Here is an 18,364-nt window from a genome sequence, read left to right as displayed (position 1 = left end):
TCCCAACATGATCTCACAGCTCATCATAACAAATCAGACGATTACGTCACCCCTCATTATCGTAAGAGTTCCTACGATCCAATCGTAAAAAACAGTACGATAGCCTGCAGGAACGCCTGCAGGTGTACGGCATAAGAACTATGTGTATCGTGCAACAACAAGAGAGAATTTCTCCTGTGTGTATTCACACCAATTGGCCTACCGTGAATAATTCCAACGCTAAAGCACGCTGCACTTGTATCAACTGTCGTATTTCGTGTTCACAATATATAACTTCAAATTTATGGTAACACGTTTGTGACTTTGCTGTGCGCATGTGAAATCTGCACCAAATAAACATTCATCCACTTTATGGCTCCCATTGACGTCCATTGAACACATGTAAACAAAATGTAAATGATGGGCTTAAACTTGACTTGTTGATTTGCTTTGTATTATCCTGTTTACACTGTAGTGTATGTTGTGTGTGGTGTTTTGAATTATCCCTTGGGGATCAATAAAGTATCTATCTATCTCTATCTATCTATCTATTAAAATGAGCATGATGATTGACAAAAATAAATTGGTATGATGTAGTTTTAATAAACCTCTAGGCGTATTCGAGTTCGGACACGGCTGACTTCGGCTGGCTTCATACGTCAACGTGAGCTTGAGAGTCTTTCCCAGGTCTCACGGGGAGAAGCGAAGATGGTCCCGAACATGTTTCTGCAAAATGTGCCTGATGTGAATCGCGTGAGACCTCATGGGAGATATCGCAGGATTTTGTGTGCATTAAATACAGTATAACTTTCATTCTTACTCATTAAAATGAGCATGTGATGACTGACGAAAAATAAATTGATAAGATGTAGTTTAAATAAACCACTGTTGTTATACAGTCAACAGGCCTGCATTGTAGCACATTAATTAAATATTAAGTGTTTTCCGTGTGTATATTTAATGAAAGGGGGCCCAGTTATGCCTGTAGAGTTTATGCACCTCTCAAAAGAGTTTAATCACCAATTCAAGCTCCACCATCATCAAACACATTCTGAAAGCCTTTTTATAAAATCCAATAGGCCTACCGCATGGCGCAGTCCACCTCACCGAGATCACAGAATCATGCATCGTGTTCAACCCAGCATGCATCACATCAAGTCAGATCTGCGCAGATCTTCATGAAGTCGAATGGCTTCATGATGTCGCTGTAAATTATTACTATTATTGTAAACCAAAAGACAAGTAATTAAAACAGTTAAAGACAGATTTAGTTTTGATTTTTTTTTTTTGATTTTGTAGGCCTATTTGATATTTTGATTAATTGACTTATGTTTGAATTTGAAAAAGTATTGTTTGAACATTTTGGCACAAATCACACTCCATAAACAATAACACAACCTGTAAGAAATCGGAAGGACATGACAGCCTAGGTCCGTGTATGCTTCGTTCATTTGATATTCAATTAAGAATCCTTCATTCAACTTTCGACCTATAACCCATGTTGAACTTGCAAAAACTACTATCAAATCTGAGATTTCTCAACGACACTTGGGTGAAAGAGACAAATGTAGCCGTCTAGCTCCATAAACTCCCATTCATTTTGCACTCAGGCGATCGCCCCCAGTGGAACTCTGGCGGGACTGCACTTAATAGGGAGTGGCTCTCCGTAGTCGGCCTCTGACGCCGATGTGATCAACACGGAACTGGTGAAAAGTAGTGAAGGAAGAGTTTACGAGGGCAAGTCGCACACATGCATTTTCCATCAATTATATGTCGGTAAGAAGGGTACAAAATTACAATCATGGTCGTAGGCTACTCGATAGATGTAGGCTATATTGGTGGCTTATTCGTGGACTGAAAAAATATGATAGGGCAGGGGTAGCCTACAGTAGGCTACTCAATTAGAAACTCAAAGATCCTCTCACTCAACAAATGTTTAATCTTTCCAGGGTCTGGAACAGTGTAGCCTATTTCCAAAATTAGAACCATGAACAAAAAAAGGCAGTAAATAAACGTTGTGTGGGTAATTGCTTTAAGTGGCATGCTTTGTTTAGCGTTTCATGTTTCCACTTTTGACTAGGGCAACTGTCTCATTAGATTAAACACATTGGTTTCGTGCTCCCCGCAGGCAGGACAAATTCATACTTTTGTCAGTAGCCTACCTAGGCTACACTCTTTCTTAAAGCAACACGGAAGAGGTTTGTTGTAGCCTAGCCTACCTTAAAATAGGCCTAATGTTCTCGAAATAATTTCAGTGGTTCATCAACATGCGTGAACGGCACTTCTGCACTTCGCGGCCCTCTATCGGCTATAACAGCTGGTTGTGGCATTCCATGTCACAATGTTTTGAAAATGCACATGCAGGAGATGCAGGGGAAAATTATGAATTGTAAGTGATGCAACAGCAAGCAAAACTGTTGTCAATTGTTAAACTAAACATAACATTTATTGTAAATCAATTTAACCATTTAAAAAAACGTTACAAGGAACGACATCAATCAATAGATTGTTTTTTTTTTCGTGATCGTACTGACGATACATGGTGACTTTGAGAAACGCTGATCTAGGCCTATGTAAAAAATGAACAGAATTTCCCTTTTAAGTTGTCATGTGCTCAAACTTACTTTGTTCAACTGGCATCTAACTTGTAGTGCATTTAAGTGATATTGGTTACATTTAAATTGTAACAAATAGTAGGCTATGGTTCACTGGTTAATAAACTGTTAATTCATTACCTTTCTTATATCTTTCTTATCTTTCTTATATCTTTCCCATTCATTACCTTTCTTATATCTCCCAGCGAGATCTGCCGGTGACAGCAGGGGCAGGGATACAACAAGCGCTGCTATGAAGTTGGACACTTTCTACTAGGCTGTGTCTGAAACATAAGTACACACGCTGGGCAGTGTGCATTTTCCGGAAATAACGTCAGAATAGACTGTCCGAAAGTCAAGCGCTCTTACTAGGTGGGTACTTCGTTTGACGTGATTTCCAAGCGTGCATCCATGCATCTTTTTTGGCCTCAGATATCCCATAATCCATTGCGCAGCGCAGGTCAAGCTCCACACGTCATGCAAATCGTCAACACACCCCCCTCCCCGAGTCAGGTGACTCCATAGTTAGTGCTGTCCAAATGTAGGTAGGGACGCATACTGAGGAGCAAGCTGACTAAGACGCTACTGAAAAGAAGGTACTATCCAGCGTGCGCGCTTGACTGACCACGTGATGAAACAGGCCCTTGTGGATATGAAGAGGCATCTAAACGCCAGCACATACGTCAGGGATGTAAAAGCCAATTAGGGCAAAGTCCCGACGTCATGAAGGCAGGGTCTAGGCCGGTCTAGTCTCCGCAGTACCTGGAGAGATACTGCGCTGCTGCGCAGCAGCCGCCTTGCTCCCGCGATAAGTTAAGGCCATGTGATATATCGACTGCAGAGTCGTAAACACGCCTATCTAGACCATGGTGGACAGATTTTTAACCACGTGCATCTTGTGCTGCGCAGTTCATCGATGTTGCACCATCAATGAGTAGCCTGTTTAGCAACCTTGCTAACCAAATCAGTATATCTCTTTTATGCCCCAAATTCACAATGTTAATTTGATGTTTCTTTCTATTTTTCAAGAACATGCTGCAGAACATAGTAAAAAAAATGACAGACGGACAACTCAAGCAACACCTTAAGTTCATCCAAAGAAAGAGGTGTGCCCTTATGCGCCAAGAACTGGAAGAGGAAAAACTACAGGATATCTACACTGACCTTTGCATTGTGGAAGGACACACTGGGGGGGTCAACAGTGCACATGAAGTGTCAACAATTCACCTGAAACAAATTGAGACTGGGGCATTTTCTGGGACCATGAACTCAGTGAATTTGTCAAACATATTCTCTGACTATGCTGGTGAATCTGTCACAAAGGTCTTGACTTTGGGAATAGCTGGAGTGGGGAAAAGTGTTGCTGTGCAAAAGTTTGTCTTGGACTGGGCAGAAGACCGAGAGAACAGAAATATAGAGCTTGTTTTTGTTCTTCCATTTCGAGAGCTGAACTTGTACAACAATAAGTACAGCCTATTTGACCTTCTCCTGAAACTATACCCAGAACTTGAGGAGTTCAAAGAAGCCATGGAATTTGAAAAGACAGTTCTTTTTGTGTTTGATGGTTTGGATGAAAGCAGAATCCAGCTGGACTTCATGGACAAGGACAACAGTGTCTGTGACCCAAAAGAAAAAGCATCAGTTGCCATGTTAATAACAAGTCTAATAACTGGTAAACTGGTGTCTTCTGCACTCATCTGGGTAACAACAAGACCAGCAGCAGCCAACAAGGACCTATGTGACCTTTTCCACTTGGTGACAGAGATCCAAGGCTTCAATGAACATCACAGAGAGGAGTATTTTAGGAAGGTCATTCCAAAGAAATCTGAACAAATTATAGCACACGTAAAATCAAAGAGAAGCCTCTACATAATGTGTCACATCCCAATGTTCTGTCGGATTACAGCAGTGGTGCTTGGGGAAAAGAAAAAAGAGCAAAGTGCCTCTGACCAGGAAATGCCCAAAACATTGACTGAAATGTACACACAATTCAGTGTCCTTCAGATCACCAGAATGAATGAGAGATGCGAGAAGAAGATTAGTACAGAGGAGAAAGGGCAACTACTTGTTAAACTTGGGAAACTGGCATTCAAACATCTGGAGAAAAGCACCTTGATATTCTATGAGAAGGACCTGGCAGAGTGTGGCATTGAGGTAAATATAGGAGCATTGCATGCCGGACTTTGTACAAAGATCTTCATAAAGGAAAGTGCTGTAAGTGGAGAGAGCATATTCAGCTTTGTGCACCTGAGCGTACAGGAATTCCTGGCAGCTCTGTACTTGCTCCATACACATGCAACTGATAAGAAGAATCTCCTTATCACGACTCGATGGGAGAAGCTTAGATGGGTGGTCAATAACTCAAGGTTCAACCTGTACAAAATATCTTTGGACAAGGCCTTACTAAGTGAAAATGGACAATTGGATCTTTGTGTACGCTTCCTTCTTGGACTGGCTCCAGTGTTGGAGCCTGACGTTCGGTTCCCCCTGAATAAAGTTCTGCCATCTTTGGGCATCAGGCAACTGAGCATCAAGAAAACGGTTGGATACATCAAGAAAAAGATCAGCGAAAACATCGCACCAGAACGGGTCATCAACCTCTTCCACTGTCTGAGTGAACTCGGAGATGATTCACTGGTTGAGGAGATCAACAGGTAATCAAAAGGATACTTTAAAGGCACTCTTATGTCACCTCAGTTTGGAGTGTTCCTCTCAGCATCACCTTATGGCTGGTTTACAAGCGACAAGAGTGCAGCAGAAGTGCCGTTCAGTAATCCTAATCCATCTTACAAATAGCATATTTATTGAGGTGTACAGTACAATTCATTTTAAGAATTTATTCTGTTAATGGCTTTTAAAGCAGTGTATGGTCAGACTATAACTCTCTGATCCCCCACTGATTTGAGGAATATGCTGAAATGTTCAAATATGCCTCTCTTATGTTACACAGCTACCTGAGCTCAGCAGACGAGGAGAATAAGCAACTGACTCCAGCCCATTGTTCAGCTCTGGCTTATGTGCTGCTGATGTCCGCTGAAGAGCTGGAGGAGTTTGACCTGAAGAAATGCCTGAGATCAGAGGAAGGGCTCCACAGAATGCTTCCTATAGTCAGTGTCTCCAAGAGGGTTTGGTGAGTGAATTTGTGTCTTACACTGATAACTCTGAACACTTCAGAAATGTTTTGACACACTGCAGGCCCTAATTGGAATGAGGGGCCAAGTCTAACTAAAGATGATTTAATAAGCAAAGAAAAATCTAAATATAGTATAACACCAATGCAAAACCCTAACGACAAACACTGATAAGTCAGCACAATGCTCCCATATGTCATTTGATAGCTATAGTTCATGGATGAGAACTTGGCCTTTAGATAGCCTGCTCTTCGATCACCATTTCAATTAGGGCCCTAGTCTCAGAGATGATTTTTTGCAAAGTATACAGGTTGGGGTTGGTCGATTTGGATTTTGCCCTGCAGCTCAGGCTGGAAACCTGCACATCTGTCTCTCCTGCTTCCTGTCCACATCTATCTCTCCTGCTTCCTGACCTGTCCTTGGTCCAATCACAAACTAGCTTATCCAAAAAGCGCACCCGGATTGTTGGCCTGATTCAGATTGGTTGAATGACTATCCAAAAGTGTACAGAGTCATTTGAACTATGCCCATTGATCACGCCTCTTGTGCAGTAAAAATAAAGTGCAGACTCCTCACACTAATATTTAATCTTATAAGCTTGAGCTTAGTATGGTGATAGCCAGACTAGGTCGGTCTGTGAGAAAGTCCAACATCAAGCTGCACTGTGAGATGTTGATGTCTAGTGGGCCACATTCTCTTACCAAGTGCCCATCTTGTATTCAAGATGGGCTGGGCTCAAGTGAAGTGCTGCCCATATGGCATCATCAGTGGAGCGGTTAGGGCAGTGTGCAAACTAGAGTTGGTCAAACGTTGCAGGTAGTCTGGATGTTTTGAGGTCCTTGACAAGCCTTTCAAAGCACTCATCATGAGGGAAGTATGTGCTATAGGATGGTAGTCATTGGGTGTTGATGTGTAAGGCCCTCTTTACATAAGCTGGGTCAAGACAGTACTCCATTGTCCAGACTGGGAGGGGCTTTAATTTAATTGTTGTATTGTTCTTTTCCTCAGACTGGCTGAAGTAGGTGTTTTTGAGGTCGTGTAATCCATTTGTCCATCATGCTAGTCTTACAAGTACTAAGTTGTATGAAAAAACAAGTTGTGCAAAATTACGTGACTGCACTCCCCCCTAAAGTCATCTGATGAGAGGCGATTTCGTACAAATTAAAGGGCATTTTTCTTACTCCTACATCACCTGTATTTGTTAAACAGGCTAAATCAGTGTCACCTCTCCAAAGCAAGCGGTGAAATGATGGCATCAGTGCTGCAGAGGACACCTTCCCATCTGAGAGAACTGGACATGAGTGACAATGATCTGCAGGATGAAGGAGTGGAGCTGCTCTGTGTGGGACTAAGAGGACCGCAATGCAAACTGGAGACACTGAGGTCAGTTGTTCAAAACATTTTTTTTGCGCTCAAATTGTTCTACTGTACAAGAAGAACACTCATAAAAGAGGAAAGAATCTGACTTCATGTTGGTAAAAATATTGTACACCAAAGTGAAACATGAGAAAAGAACTACAATCAAAGATCCTTAATTACTGACAAGATAGAGCAACATAATGCATCTCTATGGAAGAAAAATTCGAACAGTTCCTCTCTGCTTAAAAAGGCGTGTCCCAAAGACATCATAGTGGGATATCGATGTCTGTCAGATTGGCAAGCAGTTCAGTTCGAATGTTAACAGGTCTGCTTAAAGGGGGATTTAGGCCCCCCTCCCCTTTGCGAAGACCGAACGCGGAAAAGATCGAACGTTTGCGCCTCTCGCTCCGCTTTAACCCTCTCTGGTACAATCAAGACACAGAGTTTAATACAGCTGTATATTATACAGGAGAGAGGCACATGCGGAGCACGGTGTACTCCAGAGTATGCGTTTCTGATTTGATACAGAATTATACAGGGTTTAAATGCACAACAACAAAGGACAGATAATCGTGCAATAACAGTGGCAAAGCCAGGAGACACTCCGTCTACTCTTGTAGGAGCCATTTATGACATTTATATTTTAGTTCATGTAATGCCCCCTGCTGGTGACTCATGACCCTGTGATCTTGGAAGGCCTTTGCATTGAAAGGGTTAAATGGCATACCCTGTGCCAATTTGTGGCACAAAGGGCCCTTCTCGTTCGTCTTTTTATATATCCTCCCTTCCTTCCTCGGTCCTCTTTCCCACTGATCTAGATAAAGAATGATGGGGCGGTAACAATGGGATAGTCTATCCAGTGTTATTTATAGATCAGTAGGAACGAGCCTGGAGGACAGATCATCGAGAAGAGAGAAAAGGGGCCAAAGAGTGTTTGGAAGAGTTTGGAAATGGTCATTGGAATCGCATGGACGCCAGCAGGCACATGGTTTTCAATCTAGTTGTCCATTTGTTTGCAAGTTCAGATGTCAGTTTATTTCACAGTTTATTTATCAGTTTATTTGGCAGTATTTTGTTTTAGTGACGTTGGAATAAAACAAGCACTTTATTGAAACCCCTGAGGCGTCCGGAAGTGACTTATTGGAAGGCACTACAACTCTAATCAGTGGTTGTTGACGTGAACAGACATGATAACCCTGGCGCCTTACAGTATATCCATGTTTAGGAATAGTACAGATATCATGCAGTGCTATTAGAAAGTCAAAGTGACCCACTAGTGACCCACTAGTGTGAAAGACAAAGTTTTAAATCACACTTTGGAATATGGGCCTAATTAGAGCATTAAACAACATATTAGAATATTGGACATAATTATCAATTCCACCTTCTCTCAATAGTTTAATGGTTTCTTCAATATTTCATATTTGTTTATAGGTGGCAATTGTAAATAGATGTGAGTAATATGGAAATGTTCCATATCCATCCATATCATTCTCTCTGTCTTCTGTGAGAGTAAGGTTTTATGGAATCATGACATTATGTCTGGAACATTGATCTTTGACTTTATTTAGAATATTACTTATGGCGATTGTATTTTTTTTACCTTGTTGAATGTCTGAGTTCTACTTGGCAAGAATTACACATTGCTTGCCATCTCTTATGTGATGGTCTGACAGGATGATTGATTGATTAGGGGCTCCACTATTAATGGACATGGAAAATAGTATTGTAGGCTAGTAAACGGTATTCATCACCATTCATTTTCTAAACAGGCTAATTCAGTGTCACCTCTCTAAAGCAAGATGTGAAATGATGGCTTCAGTGCTGCAGAAGACACCTTCCCATCTGAGAGAGCTGGACATGAGTAACAATGATCTGCAGGATGAAGGAGTGGAGCTGCTCTGTGTGGGACTAAAAGATCCACAGTGCAAGCTGGAGACACTAAGGTCAGTCATTGTGTGTGATGGAATGCATCTGAATATGATTGTGTGATGCTGAGACATGCCATTTTGTCTTTGTAAAGTCAAACCATATTTCATCCAATATTACATCTCTGCAGTGTTATGTGGGTATAGGTTGTTTTTCAAAATAAATGTGTGTTGTTTGTTTGTTTGTTTGGTTTTTTTGTTGTTGTTGCTTTTTTTAAGGTGTCTGATCACCCAGAAGGGCTGTGCTGTCTTGTCATCTGCCCTCAAATCAAATCCTTTTCCCGGCATGAAGTCAAGCTTTGTGTCTGAATATTGTTCATGAATCATGTTTTGCTAAATATATTAATGGGAGTATCAGTCATAATTACAGAAGGGTCATTCCACGCCAAATCAACCAGAGCCCACGCACTTGCGTCTCAAAAAAATCTGAAAAAAATACCATGTGTGCCTATGTTACCCAGGAGACACTCTGTAAAATGTTTTTGTGCTAAGATCAATACTTTTCAAGTAACAGCCAGTTTTACAGGGGGAGGGGGGTGTCAAATTTGTTCTACCTCTTTTTTTTGTCAAAGTTCACAAGCTCATTGCTCAAGAACTAGAATCTGTAGGAGGGTCAAATTTTGCAGGCTGGTGCATAAATAGGAATAGTATGCAGTAAAATCACCACGAGTAGTCTGGATGATCCTGCATGGTCATATCAGTCCCTCAAAGTTGATCAAAATTTTATTGGAGTTCTTGGCTGGGCTCTGTTTAGGCTTACAGAAGACATACCTTTACTCAACATAGGCTCTTGATTTTTTTTCTCTTATTGAGATCAGTAGAAACACTCTCCGAAAAAGCAATGAAGAGAAAAGAAAATCCATCAGGGACTGAACAGCAGACCTCACAAATTTGAAAAATAATTTTGGATCTCATATTCAGAGCACCCTAACACCTTGTGGGAATATACAAAGATTTTTTTTATATTTTTTTCGTTAATCTGCATTACCTCTTCTTTTTAAAAACACCAATTTGACTTGTCTTATGCAAATCTTTCTTTTTCATTTTCCACCCTAAACATGGACAAAATGCACCATTGAGATCAATATGTTTTGTCCCCACCCGGCAATTTCAGTGATTCAGTGATTTTAGTGGCACCTAGTGGTTACTCTATACAAAACAAATCTCTCAATAGATCTCTATGGTGCATTTTGCCCTTGTTCAGGGTGGGAAATGAAAAAGAAAGATTTGCATAAGACAAGTCAAATTGGTGTTTTTAAAAAGAAGAGGTAATGCAGATTATAGAAAAAAATATAAAAAAAATCTTTGTATATTCCCACAAGGTGTTAGGGTGCTCTGAATATGAGATCCAAATTTATTTTTCAAACTTGTGAGGTCTGCTGTTCAGTCCCTGATGGATTTTCTTTTCTCTTCATTGCTTTTTCAGAGAGTGTTTCTACTTATCTCAATAAGAAAAAAAACCCAAGAGTCTATGTTGAGTAAAAATGTGTCTTCTGAAGACCTAAACAGAACCCAGCCAAAAACTCCAATAAAATTTTGATCAACTTTGAGGGACTGCTATGACCATGCAGGATCATCCAGACTACTTGTGGTGATTTTACTGCATACTATTCCTATTTATGCACCAGCCTGCAAAATTTGAGCCTCCTATAGATTCTAGTTCTTGAGCAATGAGCTTGTGAACTTTGACAAAAAAAAGAGGCAGAACAAATTGGACACCCCCCTCCCCCTGTAAAACTGGCTGTTACTTGACAAGTATTGATCTTAGCACAAAAACATTTTACAGAGTGTCTCCTGGGTAACATAGGCACACATGGTATTTTTTTCAGATTTTTTTGAGACGCAAGTGCGTGGGCTCTGGTTGATTTGGCGTGGAATGACCCAGAATGAATTTACTAGTGTATGGTAGTACATGTTAAAGGGATAGTTCGGGTTTTAAGACACGAAGTTATATGGGTTCCCTGTCAGCAACGTTGTGCATCAGCACTGACTTGCCCCCCGACAGCGTCCTGTGAGCCTAGATCCAGCCGGTTTTTGATCGTTTTTGATGCCGGACTATTTTCTTCAGCAAGTTTCTGGGGTCACGAAAGTAAAGTGTTTTTCTTCTCAAAACCATATGCGTTCAACAGAGTGATATATTTGCACCACAAAAACGTTGTCCAGCTGTCAGTAGCGCGCAGTGATAGGAATCGCGAAAAATAAGTAAGTGATAACGAGGTTTGAATTTTTCCTGGACAACGTTTTTGTGGTGCAAATATATCACTCTTTTGAACGCATATGGTTTTGAGAAGAAAAACACTTTACTTTCGTGACCCCAGAAACTTGCCGGACTACTTTCTTCAGCATCAAAAACCGGCTGGATCTCGGCTCACAGGACGCTGTTGCGGGGTAAGTCAGTGCTGATGCACAACGTTGCTGACGGGGAACCCATATAACTTCGTGTCTTAAAACCCGAACTATCCCTTTAATGCTTTTTCATTCTCTAATAATGAGGAAAGCTGATCTTCTGTTTCAGACTGTCTGGTTGTCAGATCACCCAGAAGGGCTGTTCTTTCTTGTCCTCTGCCCTCAAATCAAACCCCTCCTACCTCAAGCAACTGGATCTGAGCTACAATCACCCAGGAGACTCAGGTGTCAAACAGCTCACAGAGAGACTGGATGATCCCAACTGTAAACTAGAGACTTTCAGGTGAGTGCTGGGTGTTTATCTGAGTTTGATGAGTTTCTAGTGGAGCTGGTCATCCATTTGTATCCTCTGTTGGAGACTGTTCTGATATTCTCATGTTTCCACATGGTCTCATCCCACATATTAAACTGGGCATGTTATGGTCCTTTAAGTACGTTGAATTTTGTCAGCAACCATTTCACTTCAATAGTAATAAAGTACATTTTTACCACTGGACTGCCACCTGAGCAATGTGGAGAGCAGTAATTGCTTATCTGAACATTATTCCATGGTAATAAGAAAGTGTAGGCCTAGCCCTGATAAAGACAATGGTCCTAGTGGTATTTGGGGGGCCTTGTCATGGAAAAGTTTGAGAACCCAGACAGTCAGACAGGCACATAGCCAGTAGATGGCACTAATGCACTAAAAAGGTCCAAAGTACAGTGAAATACTGCCATCTGGTGGCCATTATAGCAAATGCACACTCTAAAATCTTGTCTAAGGAGCTGATAGCTTTCACAAAATTGGATCGTGGATTTCTGTTATTCTTGCTGTATATATCTTTAAACCACTGCCCTCATAGTTGAAAACAAGGTGCAAAGTGTCCTCAAAAGTGTCCCATTGACCGGCCCTATAGTGCCACTTCAAACAATAATTGTGAAGAAAGTGTCTAGGTGCCCCTTAAAATCGTCTCTACTTAGCGTTTCCAGGGGCACAACATGTCTCACATTGGGAAAGACACTGAAACATGAACTGTAAACTGTAAATGTGAATAATTGGTTTGTTTAAAATATCTGGTCTAAACAGAATTGTCTGAATTTACACTATTCAGACCTGACTAGTTCCTGAGTCTCACAGCAGTGCAGTTAAAAAGAGCAGAACTCCTGAGCAGTGCTGTTGTCATATCACACTGTCAGGCTGCTTGGTAACACACTCTCAATGCCTGGAGAAGTATGTGGGAGGACTTTCATGAAGTTCAGCTGTTGGTGGTCATTCTGTAGATGAGCTGATCTGTGATGTCCAACCATGTAAGGTCCTCACTGATGTGACCTTTGAGGAATTTTGGCCCAGCTAGTCCACTGGCCACTGCAGAACAGTTTCAGCATATGACAATACAACGTTTAATCCAAACACAAAAGTGTAGACTGAAATTGAAGTGTTTGATGGCATCCAATCACAGGGAGATGATTTTAGTTCCCATAGCAGCATGTCACTGAGCTTGATACCTCACTCCTGAACAGTGTCTCATCACCATCAGGGATTCAGCCTATGACAGTGGTGCCATCAGGCTCAGCACACAAACCTGAGGGCGGCCAGTGTTCATGATTAGTGTCTTTGGGGGAAGAGGTCCAATGCTAACCTGTGGTCTACCAGTGAGGAAGTTGATGATCCACTTGCAGAGAGAGGCTTCCCATCATGAGAAGTTTGTCTGTTAGTTTGAAGGGGCTGAAGCTGTTGAATGCTGAGATGGAGCGAGTGAACAGCATTCTAACATGGCTGCGTTTATATGCAATGGAAATCCCTGCATGATCTGATGTGTTGATAAGATGTGTCTGTGTCTGTCTGTGTCTGTGGTGTAAAAAAACTTGATGTGTATGTCTTTGTCTGTCTGTCTCTCTCTCTCTCTCTCTTCTCTATCAGTCAGGATGGAATCTGTTTGTGTTTGTGCTTTGGATAAATACACACTAACACACTTAATCCCTCTCTAAGCCACTTTACTTTTACTTTCCTTTATGACAAAGATATCTTGTATAATATCCTGCTTGATTTACTGACTCTAAAGTATATTACTGTCTTAGTTCACATACTAAACTCAGTTTTGTGTCAAACATGTGTTTTATTCTCTCATCCTTCTTAAGGTATGACTATGGAGGAGAGGGCAGGATTAAACCAGGACTGAGAAAATGTGAGTGATTTTACTGAAAAAGAGCTATGATTTACATGGAAGTATACGTTTGTGTGTGTGTGTGTGTGTGTGTGTGTGTGTGTGTGTGTGTGTGTGTGTGTGTGTGTGTGTGTGTGTGTGTGTGTGTGTGTGTGTGTGTGTGTGTGTGTGTGTGTGTGTGTGTGTGTGTGTGTGTGTGCTGTCCCTGCTCCCATCCTGTGATTGTACCGTATTTGTGTCTGTGCGTGTGTGTGTGTTGTACACATGTCCTTTCCTACCCCATGTTCTGATGAGGCTGTTCTCTCCTTTCTCCTCTCTTGTGTGCAGATGCCTGTGAGCTCACACTGGACCCAAACACAGCATACAGAAATCTCTCTCTCTCTCAGGGGAACCGAAAGGTGACGCGTGTGAGTGAGGAGCAGCCGTATCCTGACCACCCAGAGAGATTTGACGCCAACTCTCAGGTGCTGTGCAGAGAGGGTCTGACCGGACGCTGCTACTGGGAGGTCGAGATCAGTGGTCATTTCGTTTTTACAGCAGTGGCCTATAAGAGCACCCAGAGGAAAAGGGACGACAGCGAGGACAGCTGCGTGTTTGGTTGGAATGCCAAGTCCTGGAGTCTGGAGTGCTCTGGTAAGAGTTACTCTGCCATGCACGACAGCAAGAAGCCCGTCCCTGCTCCCTGCCCCCGCTCCAGCAGAGTAGGAGTGTACCTGGACTGGCCAGCAGGCACGCTGTCCTTCTACGGCGTCTCCTCCAACACTCTCACCCACCTGCACACGTTCCACTCCACATTCACTGAGCCCCTCTATCCTGGGTTTTGGGTTAGTAATAATAGCACCTCAGTGTTCCTGTGCCAGATCACATGACCTGCTAATCCTGCAGCAGAGGAGAGCCACACACCTCTTGTTCCTCTTCTCTCTGACTGTGTTTTCTACTTCTTTCTACTTCTACTTCTACCTCAGTTTCTCAGGAAATCTCAGGAAGACACTTGTGTTCCATAACACGTTAATCTCACAGTTGCGACACACCTACAGTACCATGAAAAGAAAATGAAAGGAAGACAAATAATATCCAAGGTCATTGCTGGAAACATTTTGAAAAAGTACCGGTTAGTGTATGCAGCGCACAAAGAGCTGGGGATATCATACAAAACAATGAGAAGCAAGACGATAACATCTGGTCTTCAATATTCCAGAAAGAAGCATAGCAATGTGATAAGCAACAGAGCAAAAGACAAAATTAAAGAATTCATGGAACGTGACAACAATTTGCGTGCTACCACAGGAACAAAAGACACAATAACTAAACAGAAGGTCAAAAAGCAGAAGTGTTACCTGAATGAGTCTCTTTTCAGACTGTATGGACGTTTCAAGGAGGAATATCCTCAGGTGAAAATCTCTTACAGCAAATTCTGTGAGAATCGTCCTTTCTGGATAGTGAAACCCTCTATTCAGGACAGGGATACCTGTTTATGCAAGACCCATGCAAACATTCAACTCATGGCCGATAAGTTGCTCTTTTTGAAAGTGATTAGTAGCAACAGAATTGAAAGCATAATGCTTTCACTCTGTTTTGAAAGTCCAAATTATGCGTGCATGTATAGAGAGTGTGTCCGTTGCCAGGACAAAGTAGTGCAAACGGCAGCATTTGAACCTGGTGAGCAAACACAGTGGATGGAATGGCGGAGCAAAGCTCAAATCAGGGAGAAAAAGAAAGGTGGCGAGAAAGTGACATTCACTGCTTCAGAATTGTTGAACTGTCAGATTGAAGTTGTTTGGGATACTTAAAATTAATATTGTGATGTCAGTGTTTTACCTGGGGCCTGTACTACGAAGCGGGGTTACTGGCTTAGCTGGGTAACTTCGAGAGTATGTTGATCACGTGTGGTGTAACTTCCCGGTTAACCCGTACTACGAAAGATGGATAGGTTTTAACCGAGGTATGCTGCCATGGCAATTTACGCTGCATCTCAAACCTGCTCCGAGCAGGTTATGATCTTGGTTAACCCGAGGTTTGCGGTTAACCACACCCCACAATGTCGACGTAGGCTACTTGGAAGATACATTATTGGAGCGCAAATTGTAAGCGCCTCTCTTCGCAAGGCGAGGGTTTTTAAAGACCGCCAGAATCTTTCTCCATATAATATTCTCTATGAAAATATATACATTCTCAGCTGAGGGAATTCGTTGCATTTGTCAGCTGATCGAGGCAAAGTGGAGGCTATAAGCATTGGCAATATAACATATTTTCATAATTAAGAAATATTAATGCAAGCTATAACTAGGCCTATAAACCTTCTGAATGTTTTTGAGTTTCATTTTCACCTGTTGCCAGCGGCACTGCCGTTGCATCTAAAATGTTCACAGGATAGGCATACACTAAATCAGTCAATGGGGCTAAACATTCAATTATCCTTTATTCATAGTTATTAATATACATGGCATGAATTGTTTTGCATCTGTAGGACTCTTATGAACTCAAAATGTATTTATTCCAACACATTTCAGACATTCCGCAAGCTATTAATCCTCCGTAACACATAGGCTATTTAAGGAACATGAAATAAAACTTTACTTTCATATATCCGATCTGCAATAGCCTACGTTGCCAACAGCCTTGTCTTGCTTTGTTTGCTGCCGACGTATTTGATGTATCGTAAAGTGGGTTTTAATTCCTCGCAACTTTTTATAATCATTGCGCATTGCTTATCCGTAAAATAACGTGATCGCGTCATCATTAAAAGTGATGATTTGCGCTGCAACCCGCCCATTTTATGTGAACGCGCACCAACTCCGATGAGGTTAACTCCAGTTCAACAAATCAACTTCTTACTCAGCGTCGTAGTACCGATTAACACCAATGAAGATAACCAGGTTTTGTCAACCCCGGTTTAGCAAAGTAACCCTGGGTTACATATGGGTAGGTTGAGCTCCCTTCGTAGTACAGGCCCCTGGTCTAACTGCCCTCCTCTTTCATGTTTTTTTTTATTCAACATGGTTATTATGACATTATTAAATAGTCTGTTTAGACTATAATTATACTGAACCAATCCTGTTCACAAGGAACACAGTTCATGTTTGGTCTTCCATAATCAGATTAAACTTGGTTTTGATGTAAACAGATTAGTTGGTGTTTATTTTGGTCTGAAGTCAAACAATGAATGCAGTGAAAGCTCTTAAATTATAGTATTATAATAGGTCACTATCAGTGATTTGTTATCACCACAAATTTACCAAATTTGCCATTTACCAGAACTGCAGTGTCATACATATGTTTGCCAATAAATTGTGTATAAATTACAAAACCATGCAATTATATTATTATATTGACAATGTTGGACAGTCTAAATGAACATGTGATTTTGTGATTTGTCATGACCGCAACAAACTGTCAGACTACCAGAACTGCAGTGTCATTACCATACACATTTTTGCCAATAAATTATGTATAGCCTAAATAAAAAAAACAACCAACAATTATATATTTTTGACAATGATCTAATGATCTAAATGATCACTGTATTAGGGCATTTACTTAAAATAAGTTTACATTCCAAGCCAGGGTAGATTGATGAATCGGAAATGTCGATACTTACAGTGGGTATAGTAAGTATTCACACCCATGCTAAAGTTGACTAAAAAGAGGAATATAAAATCATCTTTTGAGAATTGATTGTAATGCCTTAATTCAAAAAATGAGTAAAAATCAAACCGCTAAGGACACTAATTTTCTTTGTGATTGAAGAATGTATCGTAAATAGATAAATGTTCTTCCTTAAATACAGGTTGCATAAGTATTCAACCCCTATGTTAAATTCCCATAGGAGCAGGAGGATTTTTTATATGTTTTTATTTTTAAAGGCCAGCTATTTCATGGATCCAGGATATTATGCATCCTGATAAAGTTCCCTTGGCCTTTGGAATTAAAATAGCCCCACATCATCACATACCCTTCACCATAGCTAGAGATTGGCATGGTGCTTTTTCCAGTTAGCCTATTAGCCTGTTTGATTTGCATTGAGCTCAATGAGCATCAAACAGGCTAATTGGCTAACTGTAAAAAGCACCATGCCAATCTCTAGCGATGGTGAAGGGTATGTGATGATGTGGGGCTATTTTAATTCCAAAGGCCAAGGGAACTTTATCAGGATGCATAATATCCTGGATCCATGAAGCTGGCCTTTAAAAATAAAAACATATAAAAAATCCTCCTGCTCCTATGGGAATTTAACATAGGGGTTGAATACTTATGCAACCTGTATTTAAGGAAGAACATTTATCTATTTACGATACATTCTTCAATCACATAGAAAATTAGTGTCCTTAGCGGTTTGATTTTTACTCATTTTTTGAATTAAGGCATTACAATCAATTCTCAAAAGATGATTTTATATTCCTCTTTTTAGTCAACTTTAGCATGGGTGTGAATACTTACTATACCCACTGTAAATGACTACAGTATATTTCTATATCCCACTAAGCTTAAGATATGTTTTATGAGAAACAAGAAAATGTTTTAAAAGCACCGATTTATAATTTAAGCTTTATTTTTTTCACATTTTTGATGATGTGATAGTAATGACACATTTGCTTGACATAATTAATAAAATGGCAAAAAATAATGAATTCCCTTATGGTCTCAACCAAGCTCATAACATCACTCCTGACTAAAGGACCAATAATTTGATGTCAATTAGTCAAATTTAGAATTTTGATTTTCAAAACGTCAGCAACCCCATTTGTTCCTTAATCTGAGAAACGACCATAAATGAATATTAAAATAATAAAGAAATCATTCAAACACATGGTTTTAATAGCCTT

The 18,364-nt window shown here is 40.8% G+C and overlaps 2 protein-coding genes across 2 annotated transcripts; both read left to right on the top strand.

Annotated features, from left to right (window-relative positions):
- Positions 1 to 3,686: 3,686 nt before the first annotated feature.
- Positions 3,687 to 5,707, top strand: LOC134078551 (protein NLRC3-like). Its single transcript, XM_062534572.1, has 2 exons — positions 3,687 to 5,227; positions 5,524 to 5,707. Exons 1-2 carry the CDS (start codon positions 3,690 to 3,692, stop codon positions 5,705 to 5,707), a joined length of 1,722 nt encoding a protein of 573 aa, XP_062390556.1. The 5' UTR covers positions 3,687 to 3,689.
- Positions 5,708 to 7,043: 1,336 nt separating this feature from the next.
- Positions 7,044 to 16,846, top strand: LOC134089560 (stonustoxin subunit beta-like). The gene is made up of 5 exons (XM_062544018.1): positions 7,044 to 7,087; positions 8,836 to 9,009; positions 11,507 to 11,680; positions 13,516 to 13,562; positions 13,869 to 16,846. Exons 2-5 carry the CDS (start codon positions 8,873 to 8,875, stop codon positions 14,408 to 14,410), a joined length of 900 nt encoding a protein of 299 aa, XP_062400002.1. The 5' UTR covers positions 7,044 to 7,087; positions 8,836 to 8,872; the 3' UTR covers positions 14,411 to 16,846.
- The last annotated feature ends 1,518 nt before the right edge of the window (positions 16,847 to 18,364 follow it).

Source organism: Sardina pilchardus, chromosome 1, assembly GCF_963854185.1.
Source record: "Sardina pilchardus chromosome 1, fSarPil1.1, whole genome shotgun sequence".
Classification (NCBI taxonomy): domain Eukaryota; kingdom Metazoa; phylum Chordata; class Actinopteri; order Clupeiformes; family Clupeidae; genus Sardina; species Sardina pilchardus.
Note: the sequence above shows the minus strand (reverse complement) of the source record. Positions and strands in the feature narration are given on the sequence as shown.

Coding starts and splice junctions, on each gene's coding strand:
- LOC134089560 (XM_062544018.1), top strand. CDS start 8,873: ATGATGGCTTCAGTGCTGCAGAAGACACCTTCCCATCTGAGAGAGCTG. Junction 9,010..11,506: donor TGCAAGCTGGAGACACTAAG/GTCAGTCATTGT, acceptor CTTCTGTTTCAG/ACTGTCTGGTTGTCAGATCA. Junction 11,681..13,515: donor TGTAAACTAGAGACTTTCAG/GTGAGTGCTGGG, acceptor ATCCTTCTTAAG/GTATGACTATGGAGGAGAGG.
- LOC134078551 (XM_062534572.1), top strand. CDS start 3,690: ATGCGCCAAGAACTGGAAGAGGAAAAACTACAGGATATCTACACTGAC. Junction 5,228..5,523: donor CTGGTTGAGGAGATCAACAG/GTAATCAAAAGG, acceptor TATGTTACACAG/CTACCTGAGCTCAGCAGACG.